Raw genomic sequence first — 22,866 nt, 5'->3', positions numbered from 1 at the left:
TTCATACAATTGCTTCCCCAATTGGGAAAACAATTTTTTCGTTTCCCATTTTCAGGAGTACTTATAGGAAACATCTTTTTTGAGTGGAGAGGTGTTAGCAACCATCAACCATATGAATATATAACCAATTACCATATCTCATTCATTCAATCGGGCTGCTTTTTTCTATTGTCAACAGATTTTGCATGTTGTGTGGTGCGTTGGCGAGCAAAATTTGTGTGATATTCTGCGCAAAGCCACTGGCTTCATATATATTTATTATTTTGTTATAAAAAGTCCACCAGAAAACAAAAATTATATTGAAAAAAGAAAACAAAAATTACTGTTTCTGAAAATATTATTCATATGATGACAACCGCAGATACATACATCACTGTAGAGTGTAATCTTCAAAAATACTACACTAAAAATAAAAAAGGTAAAAAAATAAAAACAAAATCAAAGGAGAACAGAGAAGCAACACTCATCCCAGAATGAAAAATGCAAGTCTATTTGCATATCATGGTTCATCTTTTCAGCCTGAGTGAGCTCTGTTAAGGTTTTTTATGAGCAACTTTGATGAGGATATGGTTCCAACTACTCCCAGAAGTAAGCCAAATGCAATGAGAGTGAAGTTAAGGAGCAGGAGAGGCCTTGAAATCTGACCCCAACAGATCTTGAGGTAGAAGGCACAAGGGAAAATGACACAAATGCCAATACTTACAAGGGATCCTGTGAGGCTGAGAACATACTCAAAATATGGGACAGAGAGAGCCAATGCTAGAATCACCAGAAGTAGGACTGAACCCACAGTACCCCTGATGATCAGCTTTGTTCTGGAGCTCATAGAATGAGGAAGGTTGTGCTCAAGCTGGATGGCCATTGGTGCAAATTCCAGAGCATATTTGGTCATTGGTGTCACCGCAGTTGCCCACAATGCAATTTTTGTCACTATAAGATGTGGAGGCATGCTTAGAGTGATTTGAGGATTCACTTGGGGACCAAACAACTTGGCTCCCATGAAGGCTAGGGTTGCGTAAAGTATCGTCGCTAAAGTGAAGCTCACTATAGATACCTGCAGAAATTTTTAAACCAGAAAAGCAAAGTTAATAACACAGAAAACAAATTGGTTTTGTTTGGAGCACATGTTCATAAAATTCCATGGTCACCAATTGTAGAACAAAATCCAATGATCAGCACTCACATGTTTCATTAGTTATTATAATTTGAGAGATGAAAAGTACCTTGGTGAACTTGGATGGATCTTTCATGGCCTTGTATAAATTGGGGAAAACAATATGTCCTGCATAGCTGAAGATATAAAGGCCAGATATTGCTGGAATATTATGAAGCCGGAGGGCTGGTATGGTGTGGTTAGCTTTCACCCCTCCGAAAATGCCAGTGCATGCCACTGATGTGAAAATGACAAGCGACATGAGAAGACCTCCGAATGAAAGGAAAGATATAGAAGAGAGATCTCTCAACCACAGACTAGGCAGAGCTACCAAGACCGCCATCAAGGTTAAGAGCTGAGATTTTGATAACTTGGCCCATGACACCTTAAATTGTGTTCCCGAGAACACTGTGTTTAGGTTGTCATGCAATGAGATGGTGTAGGATACAAGGGCCATGAAGATCTCCATGTAAATCAAGGTTGCTGCTATAAGTTTTCCTTTGGTTCCAAATGCCTGCTGTCCAATATCTGTGTAGCTTCTTGACTTGGGATTTTTGTCAAGGCATTTTCCAAGTATATGAGAACAATATGCACATATTACCCCAAGTCCTATCATTAAGAATGCAGAAGACCACCCCCCAGTTTCTAAAGCATATGGAGTTGATAACTGCCCCAAACCTGCAGCATCATACATATGCAAAAATCAATTACTTACAATATTTTCTGAGTCATGTAAACTGTAAATAGAGATTGATGTTTTTCTGTATATAGCTGGACGTGGTTCTCAGATTCACAATCTGGCAAAGCATGCGCACACACATACACACACACATACATATACAAATGCACATGTAATAAATGATAAAAAGACTAAATATTTTTTGAATCAAACAAACTAGTACTCAAGTGTTTGAAAAAAATTACCTATGAGCATCCCAGTCATGTTGATCACAGAATGAGTAAAAGAATTGTTGCCCTCTGAATGGTGCTCATCAGCACCCGAGACTCTCTTGCAGCTCTCAAAGCTTTGATCACACTTACACGCTTTGTTTTCCTCCAGACAAGCATTGCAGCTCAGCTGCTGCAAAGCCAAGTTCCCACGATGCACCGAGTCACTAGCAACTTGGTTTTGGTGGGAGAGGCAGTTTGATTTAAGCCATAATGATTTTCCAATGGTGTTCCACATGTTCAGGTACAAGATAGCTTAATATGGAAAATGAGGATACTCTATAAGCCAAATAAAAGCTTCCTAAGAGATACTTGGTGAACCTTGCTTCAACAATATATTTATACCTAAACAAAGCCAATATTCCTGTAGTGCTACTCACTACTATTTGAAAGAATTTTGTGTTAGATAAATTGATACTTTTGCAATCTTGCAAATCGAGAAGAAAACGAGTGGGTATATTTATGACAAAATGAAATTTGTCCCTATTGAATTTAATTTTGAATTAAATTACTTTGATGTCCTATTGAGTGTTTTGGGTTTTTTATAAGGTTTTGGGGTTGAGCTTGTTTTAAGATATAGATGGCAGTTTTGTAATTTAAAAAAAGTCAAAAGTCTCTTTTTTATATTGTAAATGGGTTTTTGGTATGTTTTTAAAGTCTATTTCATATAAGATTTTTTTATAATTTGGATTCTTATATTGAATGTAATAGTGAATCATCTAGTGGATACTCGGAGAGATTTTAGTGTCCACCTGGTTGATACTTGTGGGAAATTTGCTTGGGAAAGTTGGCAAATGGAACAAGTTGTTTTCATTCTAGCTAACGCAGACAGGCCAATATTGGTGTGGACACAAGTGTTGGGAGCCCAGTGACAAATAACCAACCTGACGTCATGAATATTCCCAATTCTTTTTGTTGTGTAACGGACAAGCTGGGATTCACTATTAAGTCTAAGATTGCACCGATATTATCTTAAATTTAATCACCTAAATAGGCCTTAGTGCCGTAGCAAACCACCTACTTTTAAGTCGTTTATTATTGTACAGCCTCAATTTCTTGGACCACAGGGGTCCAAGAGATTGTGGTTATCCACCGTTAGATGTTAATCTAACGATTCAAAAAAGTTTCTTAAAAGGAGTGCAAGAGTGAGTGAACCGTTGAATTTACATCCAACGGTGAGTGACCACAAATCTCTTGGACCCCTGTAGTCCAAAAAATCGAGACTTTATTATTCTAATACATTTTGATGTGAGATTATATACTTATCCCCATCTATGCCTTCTACTAAGCCATACAACCCCAACACTTACTCAATGCATATGCTCTTGGTATTTCTGTCATATATCAAATTTTGAGAAGCTAGCAATTTTGTAGATCGAATACAATTTTCTCTCTAATATTTAGTTTATCAAGTGGAATATATATATTTTTCCATTGGGATTTTTTTAAGGGAGATTCACTATTATACCCAATATGGGGGTCCAAATTATAAAAATACCCTATATAAAATGGACTTTAGAAACACACCTAAAGCCCATTTACAACATAACAAAAAAGCTTTTAACTTCTTATAAATTACAAAACTGCCATCAATTTCTTAAAACAAGCCCAAACCCCAAAATCTCATAAAAATACCCAAAGCACTCAATAGGGCATCAAAGTAATTTAATAATCAATATTAAATTCAATAAGGCTAGCTATCATTTTTTGGGTTTTTTTTGGGTTTGTTTATAGGAATTCAATTGTGTAGGGTTTATTTATAATATTAGTGCTAGAAATGGGTATATCACTAAATATCTCTTTTTGTAAATAAATATCAATATAAAACTTGTGGTGTTTAAGTTGAAGACAATATCGACAACTCAACTGCTACAATTAAACATATTCAAAATATGACTTAAAATGCCGAAAGACATCTGCCACCTACGCATATGGGAAAGATGTGGTTAATTTCATGTTAGAAATGCATTGCATGGCTGCTACAAAAATGGGAAAGGAATCCTACACGAATTTTCTTGTACCCTTTTATTCTCACAATGTGTTATATTCTTTTGGTATCTTTAAGACATGGAATTCCCTAAACTACTGTTGGTAGGAAAATGATACCAAACCAATGAACGGCAGTTGAAAATGTGACATGACCTAATTGGCACATGTAGGGCAAAAATTTATGCCAAAAGAACCTGATGCAACTGCGCAAAAACCATCATTCCCCTTGCAGCTTGGAAAGCAAAAACAAAACAGAAAAAAAATAAAATGATACCATTGATATTACCTAAAATGCGTAGACATGGATTCTATAATATCTACTTTTTTTGGATATGGGGGACAAATGGGTGATTTAATTTTTTTATTTGAATTTTTTTTTTAATACAAGTAATAGTCTAAACTACAAGGAAATGAGAATTTCTCACTTGTGAGGATTTGTACTTGAGATGAGATCACTGGTCTGCATGCAAGTAAATGCTCTTTTTTTTATTGGGCTAGACCCGGTTAACATTCCTTGTGCCTTTAATTTCTATAAACCCATTCTTAGCACTAATAATATAGATAAACCCTACACAATTTAATTTTTATAAACAAACCCCAAAAAATGACAGCTGGCTCTATTGAATTTAATTTTGATTTATTAAATTACTTTGATCCCTATTGAGTGTTTTGGGCTTTTTTATGAGGTTTTGGGGTTGAGTTTGTTTTAAGAAATCAATGGCAGTTTTGTAATTTAAAAGAAGTTAAGCCTTTTTGTTATGTTGTAAATAGGTTTTGGATGTATTTCTAAAGTCTATTTCATATAGGGTTATAAAAAATAATAATAATAATTTTTGCTCCTATATTGGGTATAATTGTGAATCTCCCCAGTTATATTTACTTAGATTTTTTTTTACATACTCAAATAAAACGAAAGGGATACATTTAATAACAGTAAAAAATTGTACCACTCAAATATTCTCAAAGAGATCTTTAAAAAGAGACAATTTTTGAATATATTTGAAATATATATATTAATTTATGTATTTTTTTCTATTGCATTGAACTATTGAACAACCGTTGTGGATGCTCTTAACAACATAATGCACTAATTGTTGTATTTTTTTATTAACATGTGAGTCCCATAGTTAGCCGCAATAGAGGGTTCATCACACTATTGTAAGTGAAATTTTACTATTTTAATTTAATTTCATGCAATAAAATTACATTGATCTTAGCCACTGCAGATGCTCTTAATTAATTATTGCATATACTTTTGGGCATTTATCGATCTAAATTCTAAATTCTAATGCATGTCAAGGCTGCTCAAGAAAAAAAGTATATGGGGATAATCGGCAGCATCACGTAAGCGAATTCATTTGGTTCAAAATGTCAATTGCCATTTATGCTAAGTGATCCTGAAGAATGAGAACCCCCATTTGCTTCGAAATTAATTCTTAAATGTATTTGAGAAAAATATATATATAATAAAAAGCTTAGATGCGATTCTTTAATTTGTACGCACTAGCTATTGTCTAAATTTTGACAATTGAAATATATCTAAATCAGACAGCAGTGTTTTTAATTTTAAAAACTAAAAACAAAAAACAAAAGAAACATACACAAAAAAGAATCACAACGAATCCCTAAGATCGTACAAAATCTTACATTAAGTCACTGAATTTGAAAATATAGACAAGCAAGTAGTTGGTAATGCTCTATAGCTGCCAATGCATCCGTCACAAAGTTAGCTTCATGGTTCTTATAAAATAAAAATTAAAAAAAAAGTTAGCTTCATGGAGAATATGTTGCGTAACATGCACCTTATGGATTCACGTTTTAATATATATCATCCACGATCAAGAAACGTCAAGGTGGAGTTCTATATTATCCATTATTCTTGTCATGTTCACATACTAGGGAGCACCTTATGGGTTCCTCTAAATCACTTTCTTAGAAATTTTAGAGAGGAATTGGAAAAATACAACTCCAATCGTGCTCCCTGTCCACCTCCTTAAAATAGGGAGACCTTTAGGAGCTCTTAAATATGAGGAGAGAGAAATGACTCCTAGTAGCTCCCTATAATTTAATGTTGCATTGTTTTATACATTGTTTGGGCCAAAATTCTGCACTCCTAGCCCAACGCTGGAGGCCTAGAACGACGAAGCAATTTCAGGATCCAAGCAGTTTGGACTTTTTGTTTGATTGAAATCAAGTGCCCAAAATCAAGAGAGCCCAAGCCCAAGTCAGATTTTTTAGGCTACCAAATAGACCCAAGATTGGAAGAAGGCCCACTGCATGTGATTGGCTCAACCCACAGTCCCAAAACTCAAGATGGGCTTGGCATGATTGAGTGAAAATAGAGAACAGCTCAAAATTGAAGAAACCCAAATCAGTTTTATCAAAACTGCCACTTCTCTATCCAAACGTGAAAAAAGGTCAAAATTACCACTTTTGGCAATTCAAAATTGATGCACTCAGCCTTGGATCAGAAAGAAGCCTAGCCTGGAAATTTTTCTATAAAATCTCACAATTTGATCTCAAACCCAAAAGTGCAAGTCAGCAGATTCTTTTTGGAAAGTCTATTCTCAGAAAACCCACGTGACTACCTGACTTTGAAAAGTCAACAATTTCAACTATCACAAGAGAGTGGATAGGGAATTAATGAAGGCAGGTCTTAACATGAAGATTTCTCCAGTCTTTACAGTCAAGGAAGAAGATCAAAATCCCTTTCTATATACAAAAGAAATTCTACATCGAAACAAGCATCATTTCCAAGGGATAAGCCAACTACATTTTCTAAAGAGATAAGTATGGAGTAGGGAGTTGTTCATCAGGAAAACCAAATTAACCATCACGGCAGATTGAACTCTTACAAAAAGCAGTTAAAAGTTAAAAAGGGATAGGTTTTCTTTCAAAAAATAGAGAAGTAATAACCATAAGAACTGACTGTTGATAGCTCTTTGACAGAGTAGATAAAAATCCCATTTTTCTTGACATTTAAAAATAAAAGATCTTGCTTTTAGAAAATCTGCCGCCCATTATTAAAAAGATAGGAGATACCACTCCGGCATTTTCTATAAATATGAGAGGAGGTGAACAGATCAAAGGATAGCCAAAAAACTAATCAAAAAATAAAAACTCAAAATGATCACTTGATCTCAAAAGCCTTCGAAACACTAAAGCAACCAAAGCTCATTGAGCCACAAGAAATAAGTCAGCTATTAATTCAGAATCTCTAACTTTTGTTCAGTTCAGAGAAATAGTCATACAAAGCGTGATTTCTTTCGTTACAAATTTGGTTCAGCATAGCCCAAATTAAGCAGAGTCCGGGTTTTTACAAATATGAAAACCTGAACAAATTTATGGAGAGCCTTGATCAAGCAGAACAGGTACTATAGTGCAGTTCCAACTCAGTAATCATCAAATCCAGCCACTTTTGCCCGTTCAAAAAGCCTTCCAGGGCTTGAAAGATTAAAGCTATGCCAAACTTGAACTTTGGTATCGATTTACAACTGAAGCTGGATAGTTGAAGTTGTTGATAGTCTAATCCAGCACATACATACCTAGTCCAACCCAGATCAGAAACATCTATCCAGACAGAAATTGAAGTCCACGCTCTTCTTGTTTTTTTTAGAGTTGGTCTTTCCTTTTGAGCTTTGTAAAAGGCAGTTCTGCTTGAAAACAGTTCACTTTCTTATCATTCATTCTGGCCAAAACTACCATTCTTGTATTGTGAAAAATTGTGAAGTCCTCACCAGTCTGAGGCAAGAAAAGAACTTACTCAGGAGATATTCCTCACCCAAATTCACAATCGCTTGTTTAGAAATCAGTAACTTGGGGCGCAAGTTATCCATTTTTAAAGAAGTCTGCTAGGGTTTTTATTGCTAGCAGTGACGCGCTCATACACGAAAGAAAGTTGACTTGTTGACCATAAATGGTTTTCAAGACAATGGGGAACTTTACCCAACAATCACAGGAACAAATCTAAAACGGATGAACATACATATTTTAAAGTTTTAATGAATGCTAACTATTTTTTTATATTATTATTTTTTAATATAAATGGACCAATTATATTGAATTAAAAATTAACTTTTGTATGTTTTAAGCTAAATTTTAACTGAAAAATAGAGACCATGATTGTATATGCTCTAAGGCCATCTCCAATCATGTTATGGCTAAACTCAAATTTTCACCCTCCAAAATATAACTATTCATGTATTGCCGAGACTCAAAATATTTTTTTCTCTAGCCATGCAGACTCATAATTTGAGTCCGCAATTTTTAAAATTGTTTAAGAATGATTAATCCCAAATTTTTTTCGTTAATTTTTCTTAACATTATTTTTGTTTCAACATTCGTGATTTAATTTTCTGAACATTTTAACTTAAAAAATTCCAAATTCCAAAACATTTTATGATTTCACTTAAAAATAAAAATAAGGACAACAACATTTTATTTCATAGACTTTGAAAGTAAAAACAAGTGGTTTTTTATTTTATTTTTTAATACTTTTACTTTTACTTCATTGGATTCCTTTATCCACTTGCAATAACCCATGCTCACCTTTCAATTATTATATGAACCCTTTTTCATATTCTGTTGTCTTGTTTCAATCATGTTCTAAACCATGGTTTATCTTTGTTCATCTCACTTTCTCTTATCTTTCCCTATCTTTATTCAATCATGATCAGACATGTAGGATATTTTGTTTTGTCATCTTGTCATTATTTCCTCTCATCCTCTTTATCCCTTTGTATCTTATCGTGATTTCCTCTCATCTTCCTTTCCAACCTCATACTCTTGTCTAATTAAGAATAGTTATTCTACCCAATCAAACACACAATCTTCTTCAATCTCACTCTCCTTCTTACAATGAATTCACGTGGGAAGGCTGTAGAAATTCTTTTTGATGATGAATATGATGATGACTTTCATCAATAGAGGGTTGCAATGGCCATTCAACACCATACGTTTCTAATGGAGCAGTATGCCCAAAAATCCAAATATGGTGGTTTTGTTGAAGGTCGTGAATACAAGAATTAGAAAAGAGAAAAACATCAGAAGAATCTCATGGAAAACTACTTCCTTGAACCACCACTTTATCCCCCAATCGACTTTTGTAGGTGGTTCCGCATGCGAAAAGAGCTCTTCATTCACATCATGAATGATTTTGTTGCACATGAGCCCTACTTTGCCATGAAGGTAGACGCTCGTGGATAACAAAGTCTATCCCCAGAGAAAAAGCTAACAACCGTCTTTCAAATGCTTTTATATGGAGGCTCGGCAGACTCCACTGACGAGTACTCTAGATTGGGTGAATCTACAGCCCTTGAATGTTTGTGGAGGTTTTGTTATGCTATTAAAGTCTTGTATAGCCAGTGGTACCTCCGTTCTCCAAATTCAGTCGACCTTTATAGGCTCTTGCATTAAGGCTAATCACAGAGGATTCCCATGCTTGTTAGGAATGTTATATTCCTATTTAAATCGATGCACTAGATACTAAGTTATATCAAGTCGGCCCTCGGTGATGAGTAGAGACAACTTGTCGTAGCCCTATATAAGCTTAAGACCTTGCTCTCATCAGATATGTTCTCTAACCCTAATCTCATCATAAAAAGAGGGCTGAAACAGTTTTTGAGAGAGAGCAGAAGTCTTAAGCCGTTCATGTCTTTTGCTCGTGCTGCGATTGGATGAGTTCAAAGATTGTGTACTCAAGGAAGATGAAGCTAGGTATGTCGTTTATGTATTTCAGGTTGTGTGAAAGATTATGAACACATATACAGAAAATCTAACAAGGAAGTCTTGACTGCATGCATTGGGAATGGAAGAACTGTCCCACTACTTAGGTATGCTAGTTTAACGGTGACAAGCATAAGCCAACTGTCGTTCTAGAGGTCGTGACCTCGTATGCCACTTGGATATAGCATGCCTTTTTTGGAGCCGCCGAATTCAACAATGATATCAACATCCTAGCTCATTCCCCATTGTTCAATGACGTAGTCAATGGAGTGGCTCCTAAAATTCAATATGTTGTTAATGGAAATCAATACAATACGGGCTATTACTTGGCAGATGGGATCTACCCTCATTGTGACACATTGGTTAAGATGATTTCCCAACCTGATACTTTATAATAAAAAAATAACAATAAAATAAATAAATAAAGACTTTTTGCCAAAAAAATAAGAGGCTTATAGGAAGGATGTCGAAAGAGCCTTCAGAATCCTTCAAGCTCAATGGGCAATTGTTAAAGGCCCTACACATATGTAGCAGAAGGAACAACTTCATTCAATCATGATGACGTGCATAATTTTGCACAACATGATTGTTGAGGGTGAGTATAAGGATCTAGATGTAGAATCTGATGACAATGATAATTATCCATGAACATCTAGAAGAGCGAGAGAAATAGATAGGTGTTGAGGCCAAAAAAATTAATGGGTGGGCCCAAATATATTTCTAGCCCAATACGACAACTAACTTGGGTATGCAAGAGTTCATCATATGCGCTTGCACACGTTTCACGCCAAGCAAATGAGCAACACGCCACGCTACAAGCTTAAGTGAGCCCAAGCCACGCAAATGCCCGGGGCTTGCTGAGTGGGTTGTGGTATGGATGGTAACGAGTTTTCATGAGGCCCATTGATTAGCCGAGAAATGAAAGTTTGGGCTGCTTGGGAACCCCAAAACTCAAGCCCATTTCTTGAGCCTAAATATGTGGGTAAGCATAAAGAAGATGAAAAAGCCCAATACTCTGGAAGAAATAGCCCAATACTTTAGAAAAAATTAGCCCATCATCTCAATAAAATAGCTTATCACTTTAGGAAATTAGCCCATTCCCCTAATGGATTAACCCATCACCTTAGGAAGCCCCAAGCAACCAGGGAAAATATCTGCAATCTCTAGCACTTAGCTGGAAACAAGGGTAATGATGAAGGCCAAAATGTCCATCTATGTAAGTTGCTGGGAGGCTCCATCACATGGGCAAAAACAAACATCAAGGTAGAACACGCAAAGAACCAGGGGGTATTAATTAGCATGCATATGTTGCTAAGAGAAGAGGCACCCTTCAAACCAGTGCCCATACCAATTTCTTTCTCACACGAGCTCTTGCCATAGAAACGGGAAGGAAAGAAGGTGAGGAGGTAGTCGAAAATGAGAGTTCATTACTGAGGCAGCTGCGGGAAAACCTTAGAGCTCCCAAAAATCTTGTCTTTGTGTGTTTGGACAGAGGAAGATTTCACAAAATGGGATGAGACAAAAGGAGAGAACAGAAATGAAAGGGGAGACTTGGCAAAATTGGAAAGAAACCATTAGGGTTTCTTGAAAAGGAGAAGCTTCCAGCGGCTATAAAAAGGGTCATTTCCTACCCATCAAACAACACACATCCAGATAGCAAGCTTCATCTCTCATCCCTGAAACCTCTGCAATCCCGAGCCCCATTCATCCACCTTTTCCCATTTTCTCTAATTGAGACAGGTTGTTAGAGTCATTTCTATTGCTGCCTAAGAGCCCTACTCTGGTAAATCGTTCCAGAGCTTGACAGAGCTTTCGTCAAGCTGCTGGAAACCACTCAACACACCCATTGTTATACCCCCATCTCTCTCTCTCTCTCCTCAACGAATCCTCTTAAAATCTCTTCCCCCTTGCTTTGAACCTCTATTTCTCATAAGAAATCACAGCTATCTCTCTTTCATGCTAAACTCATGAGTGCTTAGCTTCCATGCCATAAGCTTCTCAAGCCAAGCCAAGAATTTATCTGTAAGCAACTGTTGGTTTCATTAATGAAGGAGACCAAGATGTTTCCTAAGGCTCACTTACCCTTTCGAAACACTATTGGGGTCTGATCCTTAAACTCAGACTCAAGGGGCAATTTCACACATTTGGCTCTTTACAGTAGCCCAAGCCCATCAGTAGCTGCCGAAAATGAAAAAGCTCCTACAATTGATAAGACCTGCCCTGGATTACTCGGAAGCCGGGACGAATCCCGTCTTATTTCCGACATCACCCCGATGCCGGCCCACTTATTAAAGACCGAGACTTTCTACTAAAATTTTGACAGAGTCTCCCCTGTAAATTGAACATTTCCCAAAATTTCAACCTGCTCAAAATTCACAGCAGGTCACTGGCCTCATAAATCAAACCCTAGCACGGGCGATAACAGAGCATATCTAAGAAATTTGATTACAACAAAAACAAAGTTCAAAGGGAATTAAATGATGAAAAAGTCCTACGAAGGCTCAAGATTTGGAAGCACACGATCCGGCTCAGCTGCGGAGCTCAGTCAACTACTGGCTAGGGGGCGTAAAACAAAAAAGTGTGAGTGGACAAAAATAAAGTTCAATTCAGTGTAAACCAACATAATATAACCCCACTGTTTAGAAAACCATGCAAGAAATCCAAATGCATCCCAAAACCATCATAATCAACATAAAAGATATATATAATATAAATATGACAAACACCTAGTTGTACCAGGGAAACATTCCAACCAGAGGATTGTTTGGATAGTCCACATGGAAGAGTCCGTATGGAAGAAATCTTCAATTAACCATGTGGTTAGGGAACGAGCCGTCCAACTTGGGGACTAACTCTCAGCCAGCACGTACAGCCGAGACCCTCAAAGCTCGTATGCCTGTGACTAGTCCTACGGACAGACTACCCAATCAAGGGTCTATAGCAATACCCCATCAAGGATACCACGGGGTTTCGACATTTCCAAGTATCTCAAGTTTCCGTATCCAAGTTCCAAATCCGGAGAGGTACATAGGGTAGTGCTTATAGTACTCCAAACTGACATTCTATACTCAAATATTTCCACAATCTCATCTCAACAACCCAAGTACCCCACACATAGACAATTATAGATAGAATTTCTCAAAATCCATAAATACATACTCAAGATACTCAAAATATGTCAAAACCCAAAATATATTGCCAAAGCTTTATAAGAACATCAAATTCGACAATCGAATATATAATATATCCAATATACCATTTAAAGCATTATGCATAATTTTTCCATCAATAAAACCATGCTTAACATTTGAAAACAAAGTCCACTCATAGGTAGTCCCACGCTGCTTGACCCTGAGAGGGTCCCGCTTACTACGTATGCGTGGTCGGAGTACTTATTTCAGAATACAAATATGAGATTAATACAAAGTGTTCCAAATGAGAACTTTGAATTAAAATCCCGATTTCCCGGGTTTCTAGTGAGTGTATGAGGAACGAGACAATCTGAAAGTTCCTAAGGGTTCCACAAGGTCCAAACACAGACGATTAGATCGCTCACAATTGTACGATCGGAAGGTTATAGCAAAACGCAAACTTTAAGTTATTGAATCGGAACATCCGGAGCTCCAATTCAGGATCCGGGAATTCCTACACGATCCTAAGAATGTCTGAAGTAACATATATTAAATTCAGGCCGATCCCACAGTTTGAGCCTACCAAACTCGAATAACGCACAATATGCAATATCCGTTCGGGGTTCGAACGTCAACCAAATTGGAATCCGAAAGTACCTATGCGCTCATGAGGACTAGGAGATCACATTGGGACACAATGCCCCTTTGCTACAGTGCCCACGAGCCATCACACGCCCAGGCAGTGCTCGGGTGTCCAAAGTGATAACATTTCGCCGGAAAATCTCAAAATTACGGCTCAAGACTCCTACCCTAGGTGTAATACCCTATTTGGAGTCACTTTTGTTCTTGGACATACCCCAAAAGTGACCGAAAATGGCCGGAATTGCGATCCCAAAATCCACTGAACTCTAAATCCAAAATTGACCCACTTACGCTAGAAATTTCTCAAATCCTACCCAAGCATCAGCTAGATCACGACAAATATGTGGAAATCCGTACCTTACACGTCAAATTTGGTGGAGAATCGAGAGAGAATGAGTGGTAGGAATTTTCTGTGAAAACCGGCTCGTTTTTTACGGATTCCGGCGGCTGGCGGGCGTCTCACGACGAGAGGTGGGCTGGGGAATGACGGTGAGGTCTGGCCGGATATTTTGGTACTGGCCTTATGGCTGGTGGTGGGTGGTGGGCAGTGGGGAAGGTGATGGCTCGTTGAGCAACCGGCTGGAGAGAAAAATCGAAGGGGAGGGGGAAGCTCACGCAGAGAGAGGGAGAGAGAAAGAGAGAAAGAGAGGGAGAGAGAGAGAGAGAGAGAGAGAGAGAGAGAGAGAGAGAGAGAGAGAAAATCAGATTATATTAAAAACCAACTTCGAGGAAATTACGATTATGCCATTGAACTTGTTTTGATTGTAACTTCTTTGTTATAACTCGAAATCGAGCCCACTACGTGTCTACGGACTCATCTCGGTACGATCTACCTAAAAGTACTAGCCACTGACCCAAACTCTTTCTAAATTATAAAATAACCAAAATACCCCTACCCCAAAGGTAAATTCGCAATTTCACACTTAAGTTTAATTTAATTCAAAATTATTAATATTATTTTAGGTCGGGATGTTACAATCTATCCCCCTTATAATGGTGCCTTTTTTTCCTCTTGATTGGTGTGTTATGCAAAGGCAGAATAATGCCTTATTTATAGGCTAATAGCATTTTCACCGTTCTCCCCCAACCGGGGCAAGATGCCCCCTAGGCCCTCAATCCCGTTTCTAGCTCCCAAATCTTGCAGGGCAAGAGCTGGGCTCCACCAACCTAGGCAAGATTTGTCTGGCCTGCTGCTTAGGCAAGCTAACCTAATGTTGACATCATTGTGATGTCAGCAGCCAATTTAAATTTTTTAAAAAGGAAAAAAATACCAGAATTTTCAGAAATTTTTTTATTTATAAATACCTAGTCATATTTTTCACTTCCCACACCAAAACTCTATACAAATTCCTCTATTCAGATCTCATGTGAATAGTGGTTGCTCTTGAGTTGTCATGGCAATGAGTGGAAAACCAACAAAAAAATTGCTAGGGTAGATACTATTTATGTGAATAGTAACAACCCTTGCCTCCCCTTACTTTTTGCCATGACAGATGAGTGGAAATGCTCTAATTAAATGACTATGGCCACGTTTGAGATTGCTTGTGTTCGCCAAAAACCTGCTTCACTTTAAAGTTAAGCAGTTTAAGGTGTTGGTAAAAATCAAATATTTCGATTATTTTAAAAGCAGTGGCCCTTAGACAATAGCTATTAAAAGCAGGCTTGGGGTTACTTAAAAAAAAAAGAAAAAGAAGCAACGATAGCCTTTAATGAATATTTTTTATTCCCAAAATACCATCATTAATTTTTAAAAATGACACCACCTCCACATCCACATCCAACTCTGCCACCACCTTCCACCACCACCACCATGGGCCCATCCCTCCTTCTCCTCAACCTCCACCATATCCACCTCCACCTTCATCACCACCTCTTTAACAATCACATTCATCTCCATTTCTTTCACCACCACCACTACTACCACCACATGATTAGCGTATAACACTTTCAACTTCATGTCTATTTTAGTCATTATTCACAGTTATAATAGTTTCATATTAAAATTTATCAAACAGTTTTGATATTGTTTTTTGTACTAACAACACATTAAAAATATTATTTACCAAATATGAAGCTGCTTTACTTTATAATTAATTATTTTTAAAGCACAGCAGAAACAACTTTTTATAAAAACGATAGTAATTCCAAAGTGGCCCTATGTGCAAGGGAGAATCCGTGAATCTGCAGTGAGCTCAAGCACCAAAGTATTCAAACAAATTCATCAACAACAAAAAAGTATTCAAACAAATAATAAGTGGGCTCCACTACTTTATTCTTTACAACACCGTGCAATAAATACAAATAATTGTTTCCTTTTTCTTTTTGTTTCCCTTTTTCTCTTGGTTTCCGAAAGCAGTTTGGACTTTGCGTGGCCCTTCATTTAGGCCCTACGAGCTTTAAAGGCCCAATTTTCCAGTCCTTCGACAACTAGGGTTTTCCTATCATCTTCACATTCACTATACACAGAGGTTCCTCCGCGCCCGAGAGAGACAAAGCTTCACATATTATACTATTGCTCTGTCTCTCTTCTCTTCTTTTGCTCTCTCCGCGAAATTACAACATGGCAACCCGTTCGTACAATTCTCTATCTGTATTTTTATCTGTAAATTTGAATGCTTTTGTTTTTCTTCTTTGTGAAAATTTGGTTTTGTTTTGTTGATTGTACAGCGGTGGCAAGATCCTTTCTTCAGGTGGCAGCGACAGAAGAGGTTGCTTCCCCTCTCAGAGTTGTTCAGATCGAGGGATTGGTAACTCTCCATGATTCTCGACTTTTCTCTGTTTTGCTGCTTGTAAATTGCGAAAGAAAAAGGAAAACGTGCTCAATTTAATGTTACATTGTTTTAATGTCTCCCAAAATATCAGACTAGGCACATAATTAGTACCATTCTAGAATCTCATTGTAAGCTTATGATTTTTGTTATACTGATTTTTTTTTTCTCTTTTTACGAAACCCCAATTGATTGCTTTTGGAACTGGGTTTGCCGAGTTACCTTATTGTTGGTATTAATATATATATATATATATATTTTTTGTGTTTTTACAAAAAAATAAAAAATAAAAACAGGTTATTTTAAAGATAATCAAACATTGCAAGGAGTTTTCACCGGCTTTGGTCACCGGGCAGCTTCTGGGATTAGATGTTGGCAGTGTTCTCGAAGTTACTAATTGTTTCCCCTTCCCGGTATGATGATGTGTTAGCTTCTGTTTTGTGATACTTTAATGCATTTTCCCTCCTCTTTTGTTAAAATTCCACCTTATGTGTAAAAAATTTCAGATTCGAGAGGAGGATGAAGAAATTGAAGCTGATGGCGCCAATTACCAGCTTGAGATGATGAGATGTTTGAGAGAGGTCAATGTTGACAATAACACTGTTGGATGGTAAGGTTTTTTTTTTTTTTTCCTTTTGAGTTAACATGCTTTCTTAGACAAACAAAGCATGTCAAAAGATTTCAAGTTGTGTGTTTAGTAATTTTGTATTGTTTTCCTTTTCTTTCTCTACGAATTGGTTGTTTCTTTCCCAAGTTGTGTAGCTGGTAGCTCATATGCATATCCACATATTTATATTAATGAGTTCCCTAATATACACTATGATGAATGGACATCTTCGAGTAGTGTGATTCAAGATATTGATCCAAAGTTTACCTATTTTTTTCTTTTTTCCTGTGTAATATATAACACTCCTTCCTAATATTCTTCAGGTACCAATCAACATTGTTAGGTTCTTTTCAAACCGTGGAGCTTATTGAGACATTCATGAACTACCAGGTAATGGTTTTTAAACTATTTTAGTTATGTGTAATTTCATGAAAAAAGAAGATAAAATCCTTTGGTTTCTTTTTTTCACTTCTCTGATTTACCCTTTTACACACATTCTTTTATTCAGTCAAGAATATTGATGTGGTGGAACCATAATGTTTGGACATGCCCATGTAAAATAGAGTGTTTACTTAAATCGAGTTCCTAAAATTTAAGAATTTGAACACATCTAGGTGACTTAGAAATCTGCCTACCAGTTTCTTTTGTGGTTCGATTTCAAGTCTAAGAACGTGTGCTTCAAGAATTTTAGGATTTGTAAGTTAATTGAGAGTGGGCAAGCGATAGGAATGTATGGCAAAAGAAAGGTGCTTTGGTTGCATCAGGTTAAGGATTTAAGCAGCAAAGTCAGTTTATTCTCATTTTCTGCCCTTTTATACGCTAGTGTACGCCTGAGAGTTGTCAAAAGGTTGCCTTCTAGGGTGTTAAATGTAGGAGAGTATAGGATTGGATAGGGACATGGAGAAACTTTCCGTTTAGTTTGTGAATAATGCAACTTGTCTTCTTTTGAAAGAGGGGAATAGGAAGATTGCAGTAAAATAGGGTGAAGAAGCGGTTCGTGAGGAATTTTGGTGATAGAATGAAATTGAACGGGATAATATTCAGGTGGTTAATGCTATAAAAAGTAGTTTTGTCTGCCTTAGTCCTGAAAAATTGGACTCCTTTAAGATTACAACTTCAGCTCATTAGTCTAGTCTCAAGTTTAGAAAAAGGGGCTGTCCAAGGCATTGGAAATAAGGGTGATGGTGGTGTCAAGGAGGCAATATCATATTCAAGGGTGTTCGCATGAGGGACACAGGTGTTAGTGCAATTGTAGTGGCTAATGAGATGTGGCATGTATCAAGTTATATACACACACACAAAGGCCAGTATAGGTGCAGACGTCCACAAGTCCCTTACATGTCTGCATCTGTATTTCACGCTTGAACAATTTTCATATATATATATATATATGTATGTATGTATGTATGTATGTATGTACACATATAAATACTAATTGGTGAAGTTTCAGTATATAATGTGCTACCCAAAATTGAACCAAATTCTTTGGAAAATGTTGGTTTCAGTTATTTTATATTTGGATTGTGAAGAGTTGTTAACGAGAATAAATCAAAATCTACTAGAAATCAATCGATTAGGTAAAAGCCAAACCCTACTCATCTTGTTTAAAGTTTTGTAGTTGCCAAATGATACCGTACTCCATTGCATGAAAGTCAATTCAAGATGAGATAAAATGTTGATATTGGAAAAACCTATGGTGGACACTTGTGTTTGGACCAAAAGTCTTATTTTTGCATTATAATGTACATTGCTGTAGCCTTGGGCTTCCAAAAAAGCAAAGCAGTTAAAAGTAATACTGCATGCTTTAAGTGCTACCGCATTAGATTTCATACCTTCGGATATTTTTCCCTTTTCATGTGGTTGTTGTTTTTCTTGTATATCTTTTGATAAGTATCTATTTTGCAGGAAAATATTAGGCGTTGTGTGTGTATAATCTATGATCCATTGAAATCCAATCAAGGCGTTTTAGCACTCAAGGCGTTGAAGCTTTCTGATTCATTCATGGAGCTTTACCGCACTAACAATTTTACAGGAGAGAAGTATGTTATCTTTTTGTTTCAATGCTTTTATGTTAACCTATACTTTTGCATGGAAACTCATTTGTTTTTTTGTTTTTGTTTTTTTTTGTCATTAGGTTGAGGGAGAAAAATCTATCATGGGTGGATATATTTGAAGAAATACCGGTAAATGCTTTGAGCTTGATTATTTCTTGTACTAGCATAATACAGTCTATGCTTGTATCTGCTCATATCTTGGAATGCTCTTTTGTTTTTATATCATGACTTGTATGTTTTATTTCTTAATTATTTCTCTATATTATCACTCTTCAACTTGGAAATTAATGGTTACAGTTAACCATTCCGTTATTCAGTATGTAGAACTTGAGTAACCAGAATATTTATCGATGGTCATACCAATCAGCGGTACTAGAAATTAGCGACAGAATTCTAAGTAGTTCTTAAGCATGTTAGGCATAGCATAATTTCCAATATGTTTTGAAAAGTAACATGAATTTGTTATGGGGCCAAGAACTTTATCCTTTAAATTATTGACAGAAGTTTAAAGGACCAAGGAAGACGCACTACTCCAAAAAAACCATAATAAATATAAGCTTCCCAGATATGTTCATTGATTGATATGGAGTTATTTTCCTGTTAATGAAACTTTCAAACCCTCCATTTTTTCTAATAGCTGCTGGTGAAATTTTTTATGCCTTTTTTTCCTTTAATTTGTTTTGCCTGATCTTTGTCTGAGGGTTGCACATGGGTTTACCATTTTGTTTTGATGTTTATGCTGCTTGAACTTGACAGATCAAGGTTTCCAATTCTGCACTTATTAGTGCCTTTATGACAGAGCTGGAAGCTGATACACCTGTTGTCCAGGTTTGTATTACGATCTTTTTCATGGGAAATTCTATATGAGTTTTAAAATTATTTGAGGACTTATTTTATCCATGTTGCTGTTTTAGTGTGATTATGATCGTCTGCAATTGTCAACCAGTCCTTTTCTGGAGAGGAATATGGAATTTCTTATTGAATGCATGGACGATTTGTCAATGGAACAGCAGAAGGTTTGTCCTCTCTTTACCTGAAGGCTCTCAAGTTATGATTCCTCGTTTACATATCTTGATTTGTTTCTTGTCTTCCAGTTCCAATTCTATTATAGAAACCTGTCACGTCAGCAAGCCCAACAGCAAGCATGGCTTCAAAAGAGAAGGTAATATAGTGAATTTGAAATGGATTCTTTTATCCTCACTATTTGATAGATTTGTTATTAAGAAAAATTAGGTTTTAGACATAATTAACTTTATTAATTAGTTTGTAAGATATTGGATATTTTGGTTTTAGTTTTAATACTTAGGAAAAAACTACTATTTTGGATTAGCCCAAAGAGAGGCCCAGATTCGTTGAGTCAGGTAAAAAATAACAACTGATAAGACAATTCTACCCTTCTTCTTAAACTGTATTTGACAGTTAAGCACAATGGCACATGTAGTAATTTTAGGGTTGTTGGATGTCCTTTTGGTAAAATTAGGTGGCTTTGGTTTAATATTAATTAAGCAAAATTAATTATCTTTCTTCCAAATTAGTTAAGTTTTTTATGGGTTAAAACTAAAGAGCCCTTGTTATTATCGGTTTTGGATTTCCTCTTTGGGGATTTTGCACGTTGATTGGTGTTCAGCTTTGCAATTTTCTTTTTTCAATACTGCTATTTATTGTTAGAGACATTGCGTGCATATAGAAGATAAAGCTAGGTGGTCAACTTTATGAACTTACTTGGATTCTAAAATTGGAAGAAAGTCTATTAGAAAAATGTGGTCTATCATACAATCTGTTGCTTAGTTTTTTCTCTTGCAACATTTGGAGCATGATTGATTTTGTCTACTCAGGGTTGTGTTATGTAGTTTGCCTGTGTTCATTGCCTTTACTTTTTTTGCATATTTAGTTTTCTGTTATTTGTTTTGTAGGGCGGAGAATATGGCACGAAAGGCCACAGGAGAAGAACCTTTACCTGAGGAGGATCCTTCAAACCCTGTATTTAAGCCACTTCCCGAGCCATCACGTTTGGATAGCTTTCTCATAACAAATCAAATCTCAAACTACTGCAACCAAATTAATGGGTATGTTGCAAATTCTGTCGACAGCCAATCGTATCTTACCAAGTCATTTTCGTTTGTTTTACCTTGTAAAACTTGGTGTCTTTAGATATTGGTTGTAGGGGACTTCTATTTTTCTTTTGTTATCCTCGAGTCAAGGCAAGAAACTAATGGTAGTATAGTATAACATATTCAATAGATATCTCTGCCCTTCTACAAACACGTGTACATTAAGAGGTCGGTCAGGCTGTTTTCTGCCTGTAACGGGGGATAAGGGTTTCATTTGCACTTCTAACAGTGTTATTGAAAATTTTGGGTTTTACTAATTTCATTTTTATGTTCGTATTGTACCATTTACAGGGTTGCCGGCCAGAGCTTCAGCAGATTATACTTGACGAAGGCTTTGCATGAGAACTGATGTAATGCTGTATTCGATTGTTAGGCGTAAGGGGAACTATCTATCCTTAGCAGTTGCTATCTGTATAAGATAATGAGTTTAGAGTTTTTGTTTTTATTCATCTTAAATTCATTTTTATGAATCTGTCAAGTTTTGAGCAATATTTTGTATGAAGTTTAATGGCAAGTTTGGATGTAAGATTATGATTCCAACATGGAATATGCCTAACCAAACAATTCCTTCTAGTCTGATAGCTCTTCATTTTCCCTCTTTTCTGGTATTATCTTCTGCTGACTTGAATTACATGAAACATTTCTTGATTGTGAAATAGTATTTTTGGTGTGTTTCGTTGGATATAATATTCAAAATGCTCTGGTGGGTTCATTTGTTCAAGCAAAGTAAATTTTAGAAAAATTCGAGTTCTGAAAAAAAGAACTCACAAGGAATTTAAAGGGGTGTTTTTTTATTTTTTATAAAAAATTTTTTTATAAAGGAACCTCAATGGTACGAGGAAATTAAAGGTTCATGTCTACATATACAAGAAACTATTTTATTTTATTTTCTGATGACCAATCCAGTCTAGTGACATTTAAATCCCTTTTCATTTGTTTTTGGTTTAGAATGATAGTTGCTTAGTTGTTTTTGACTCGTGCCACCGTGTAACCGAATTAGAGAAGAAATTTTTTATTTTTCTTTGCAAAAAAAATAAAATAATAAAGAATGAACCTGGGATTTGTTTTTCCACTCTGCCCTGTTTATGCTACCTTAAGTTATCAATTAATTAAGTTGCAGTTCTCTGTTTGATCAGCAAATAAGGTTTTCGGAGACTTGAAAACTCTTCTTATCTGTTGGGCGTTATTTTGTATTATTCTATTCCCATAATTTCTGAAGACCAAATCTTATTTTTAATGGTTTTAGATTGTAAAGTGAACTTTTTATATATAGATTTTCTCCTATGCGGACGTCTGGACGTTATTATCGTGTGAACGTTATGTATTTTCTATTAACATTCCATGCTTTTCTCCAATAGTGTACGCATGCAAAAATAACTAATATATCATATTTGGCGTAACATAATTGAACAACCTGTCGTTATATCTCGACATTTTTTTCATAAGAAAGAATGCTAAAAAAATACTCACCCTAGGACATAAGCAAATTGGCTGGTCCTGTTTCTCTCGTTATAACAATTTGATGATGTCGTTTTATATCACAATATCCCAAGTGAATTATAAGGAGACCCGTGAAACGTTCTGTCGTCTACCTCACACAGAATGGAAAGCATACCAACAAACAATGTTAAAGAAGTAATCTCTCGTGTGTAGGGTCCATTTACACATGCAATTCATATTATGCAAAATCACAATCAAATTGTGATTTTTTTTAACCTACTCATCTTCAAACCCGTGAA

The 22,866-nt window shown here is 36.2% G+C and overlaps 2 protein-coding genes across 2 annotated transcripts; one reads left to right on the top strand and one right to left on the bottom strand.

Moving 5' to 3' along the window:
• Positions 1-514: 514 nt before the first annotated feature.
• On the bottom strand, positions 515-15,544 carry LOC117614929 (amino acid transporter AVT1H). Its single transcript, XM_034343868.1, has 4 exons — positions 15,370-15,544; positions 2,078-2,356; positions 1,224-1,831; positions 515-1,054 (listed from the first exon to the last, which is right to left on the bottom strand). The coding sequence occupies exons 1-4, from the start codon at positions 15,542-15,544 to the stop codon at positions 515-517; spliced, it is 1,602 nt and encodes a 533-aa protein (XP_034199759.1).
• Positions 15,545-15,929: 385 nt separating this feature from the next.
• On the top strand, positions 15,930-21,726 carry LOC117615981 (eukaryotic translation initiation factor 3 subunit H). The gene is made up of 12 exons (XM_034345177.1): positions 15,930-16,157; positions 16,255-16,334; positions 16,652-16,768; positions 16,862-16,965; positions 17,286-17,352; positions 18,868-19,001; positions 19,097-19,145; positions 19,773-19,844; positions 19,931-20,032; positions 20,111-20,178; positions 20,930-21,082; positions 21,419-21,726. The coding sequence occupies exons 1-12, from the start codon at positions 16,148-16,150 to the stop codon at positions 21,474-21,476; spliced, it is 1,014 nt and encodes a 337-aa protein (XP_034201068.1). The 5' UTR covers positions 15,930-16,147; the 3' UTR covers positions 21,477-21,726.
• The last annotated feature ends 1,140 nt before the right edge of the window (positions 21,727-22,866 follow it).

Source organism: Prunus dulcis, chromosome 1 (genome assembly GCF_902201215.1).
Source record: "Prunus dulcis chromosome 1, ALMONDv2, whole genome shotgun sequence".
NCBI classification, from domain to species: domain Eukaryota; kingdom Viridiplantae; phylum Streptophyta; class Magnoliopsida; order Rosales; family Rosaceae; genus Prunus; species Prunus dulcis.
This window is presented reverse-complemented; position numbering and strand designations above follow the sequence as displayed.

What these genes read in the sequence shown, in the direction of transcription:
- LOC117614929 (XM_034343868.1), bottom strand. Translation starts at nt 15,544, where the DNA reads ATGAAGTTGAAAGTGTTATACGCTAATCATGTGGTGGTAGTAGTGGTG. An exon ending in CATGACTGGGATGCTCATAG is followed by an intron (nt 1,832 to 2,077) that starts GTAATTTTTTTC and finishes ATGATGCTGCAG; the next exon opens with GTTTGGGGCAGTTATCAACT. An exon ending in ATCCATCCAAGTTCACCAAG is followed by an intron (nt 1,055 to 1,223) that starts GTACTTTTCATC and finishes AAATTTCTGCAG; the next exon opens with GTATCTATAGTGAGCTTCAC.
- LOC117615981 (XM_034345177.1), top strand. An exon ending in AGACATTCATGAACTACCAG is followed by an intron (nt 17,353 to 18,867) that starts GTAATGGTTTTT and finishes TCTATTTTGCAG; the next exon opens with GAAAATATTAGGCGTTGTGT. An exon ending in AACAATTTTACAGGAGAGAA is followed by an intron (nt 19,002 to 19,096) that starts GTATGTTATCTT and finishes TTTTGTCATTAG; the next exon opens with GTTGAGGGAGAAAAATCTAT.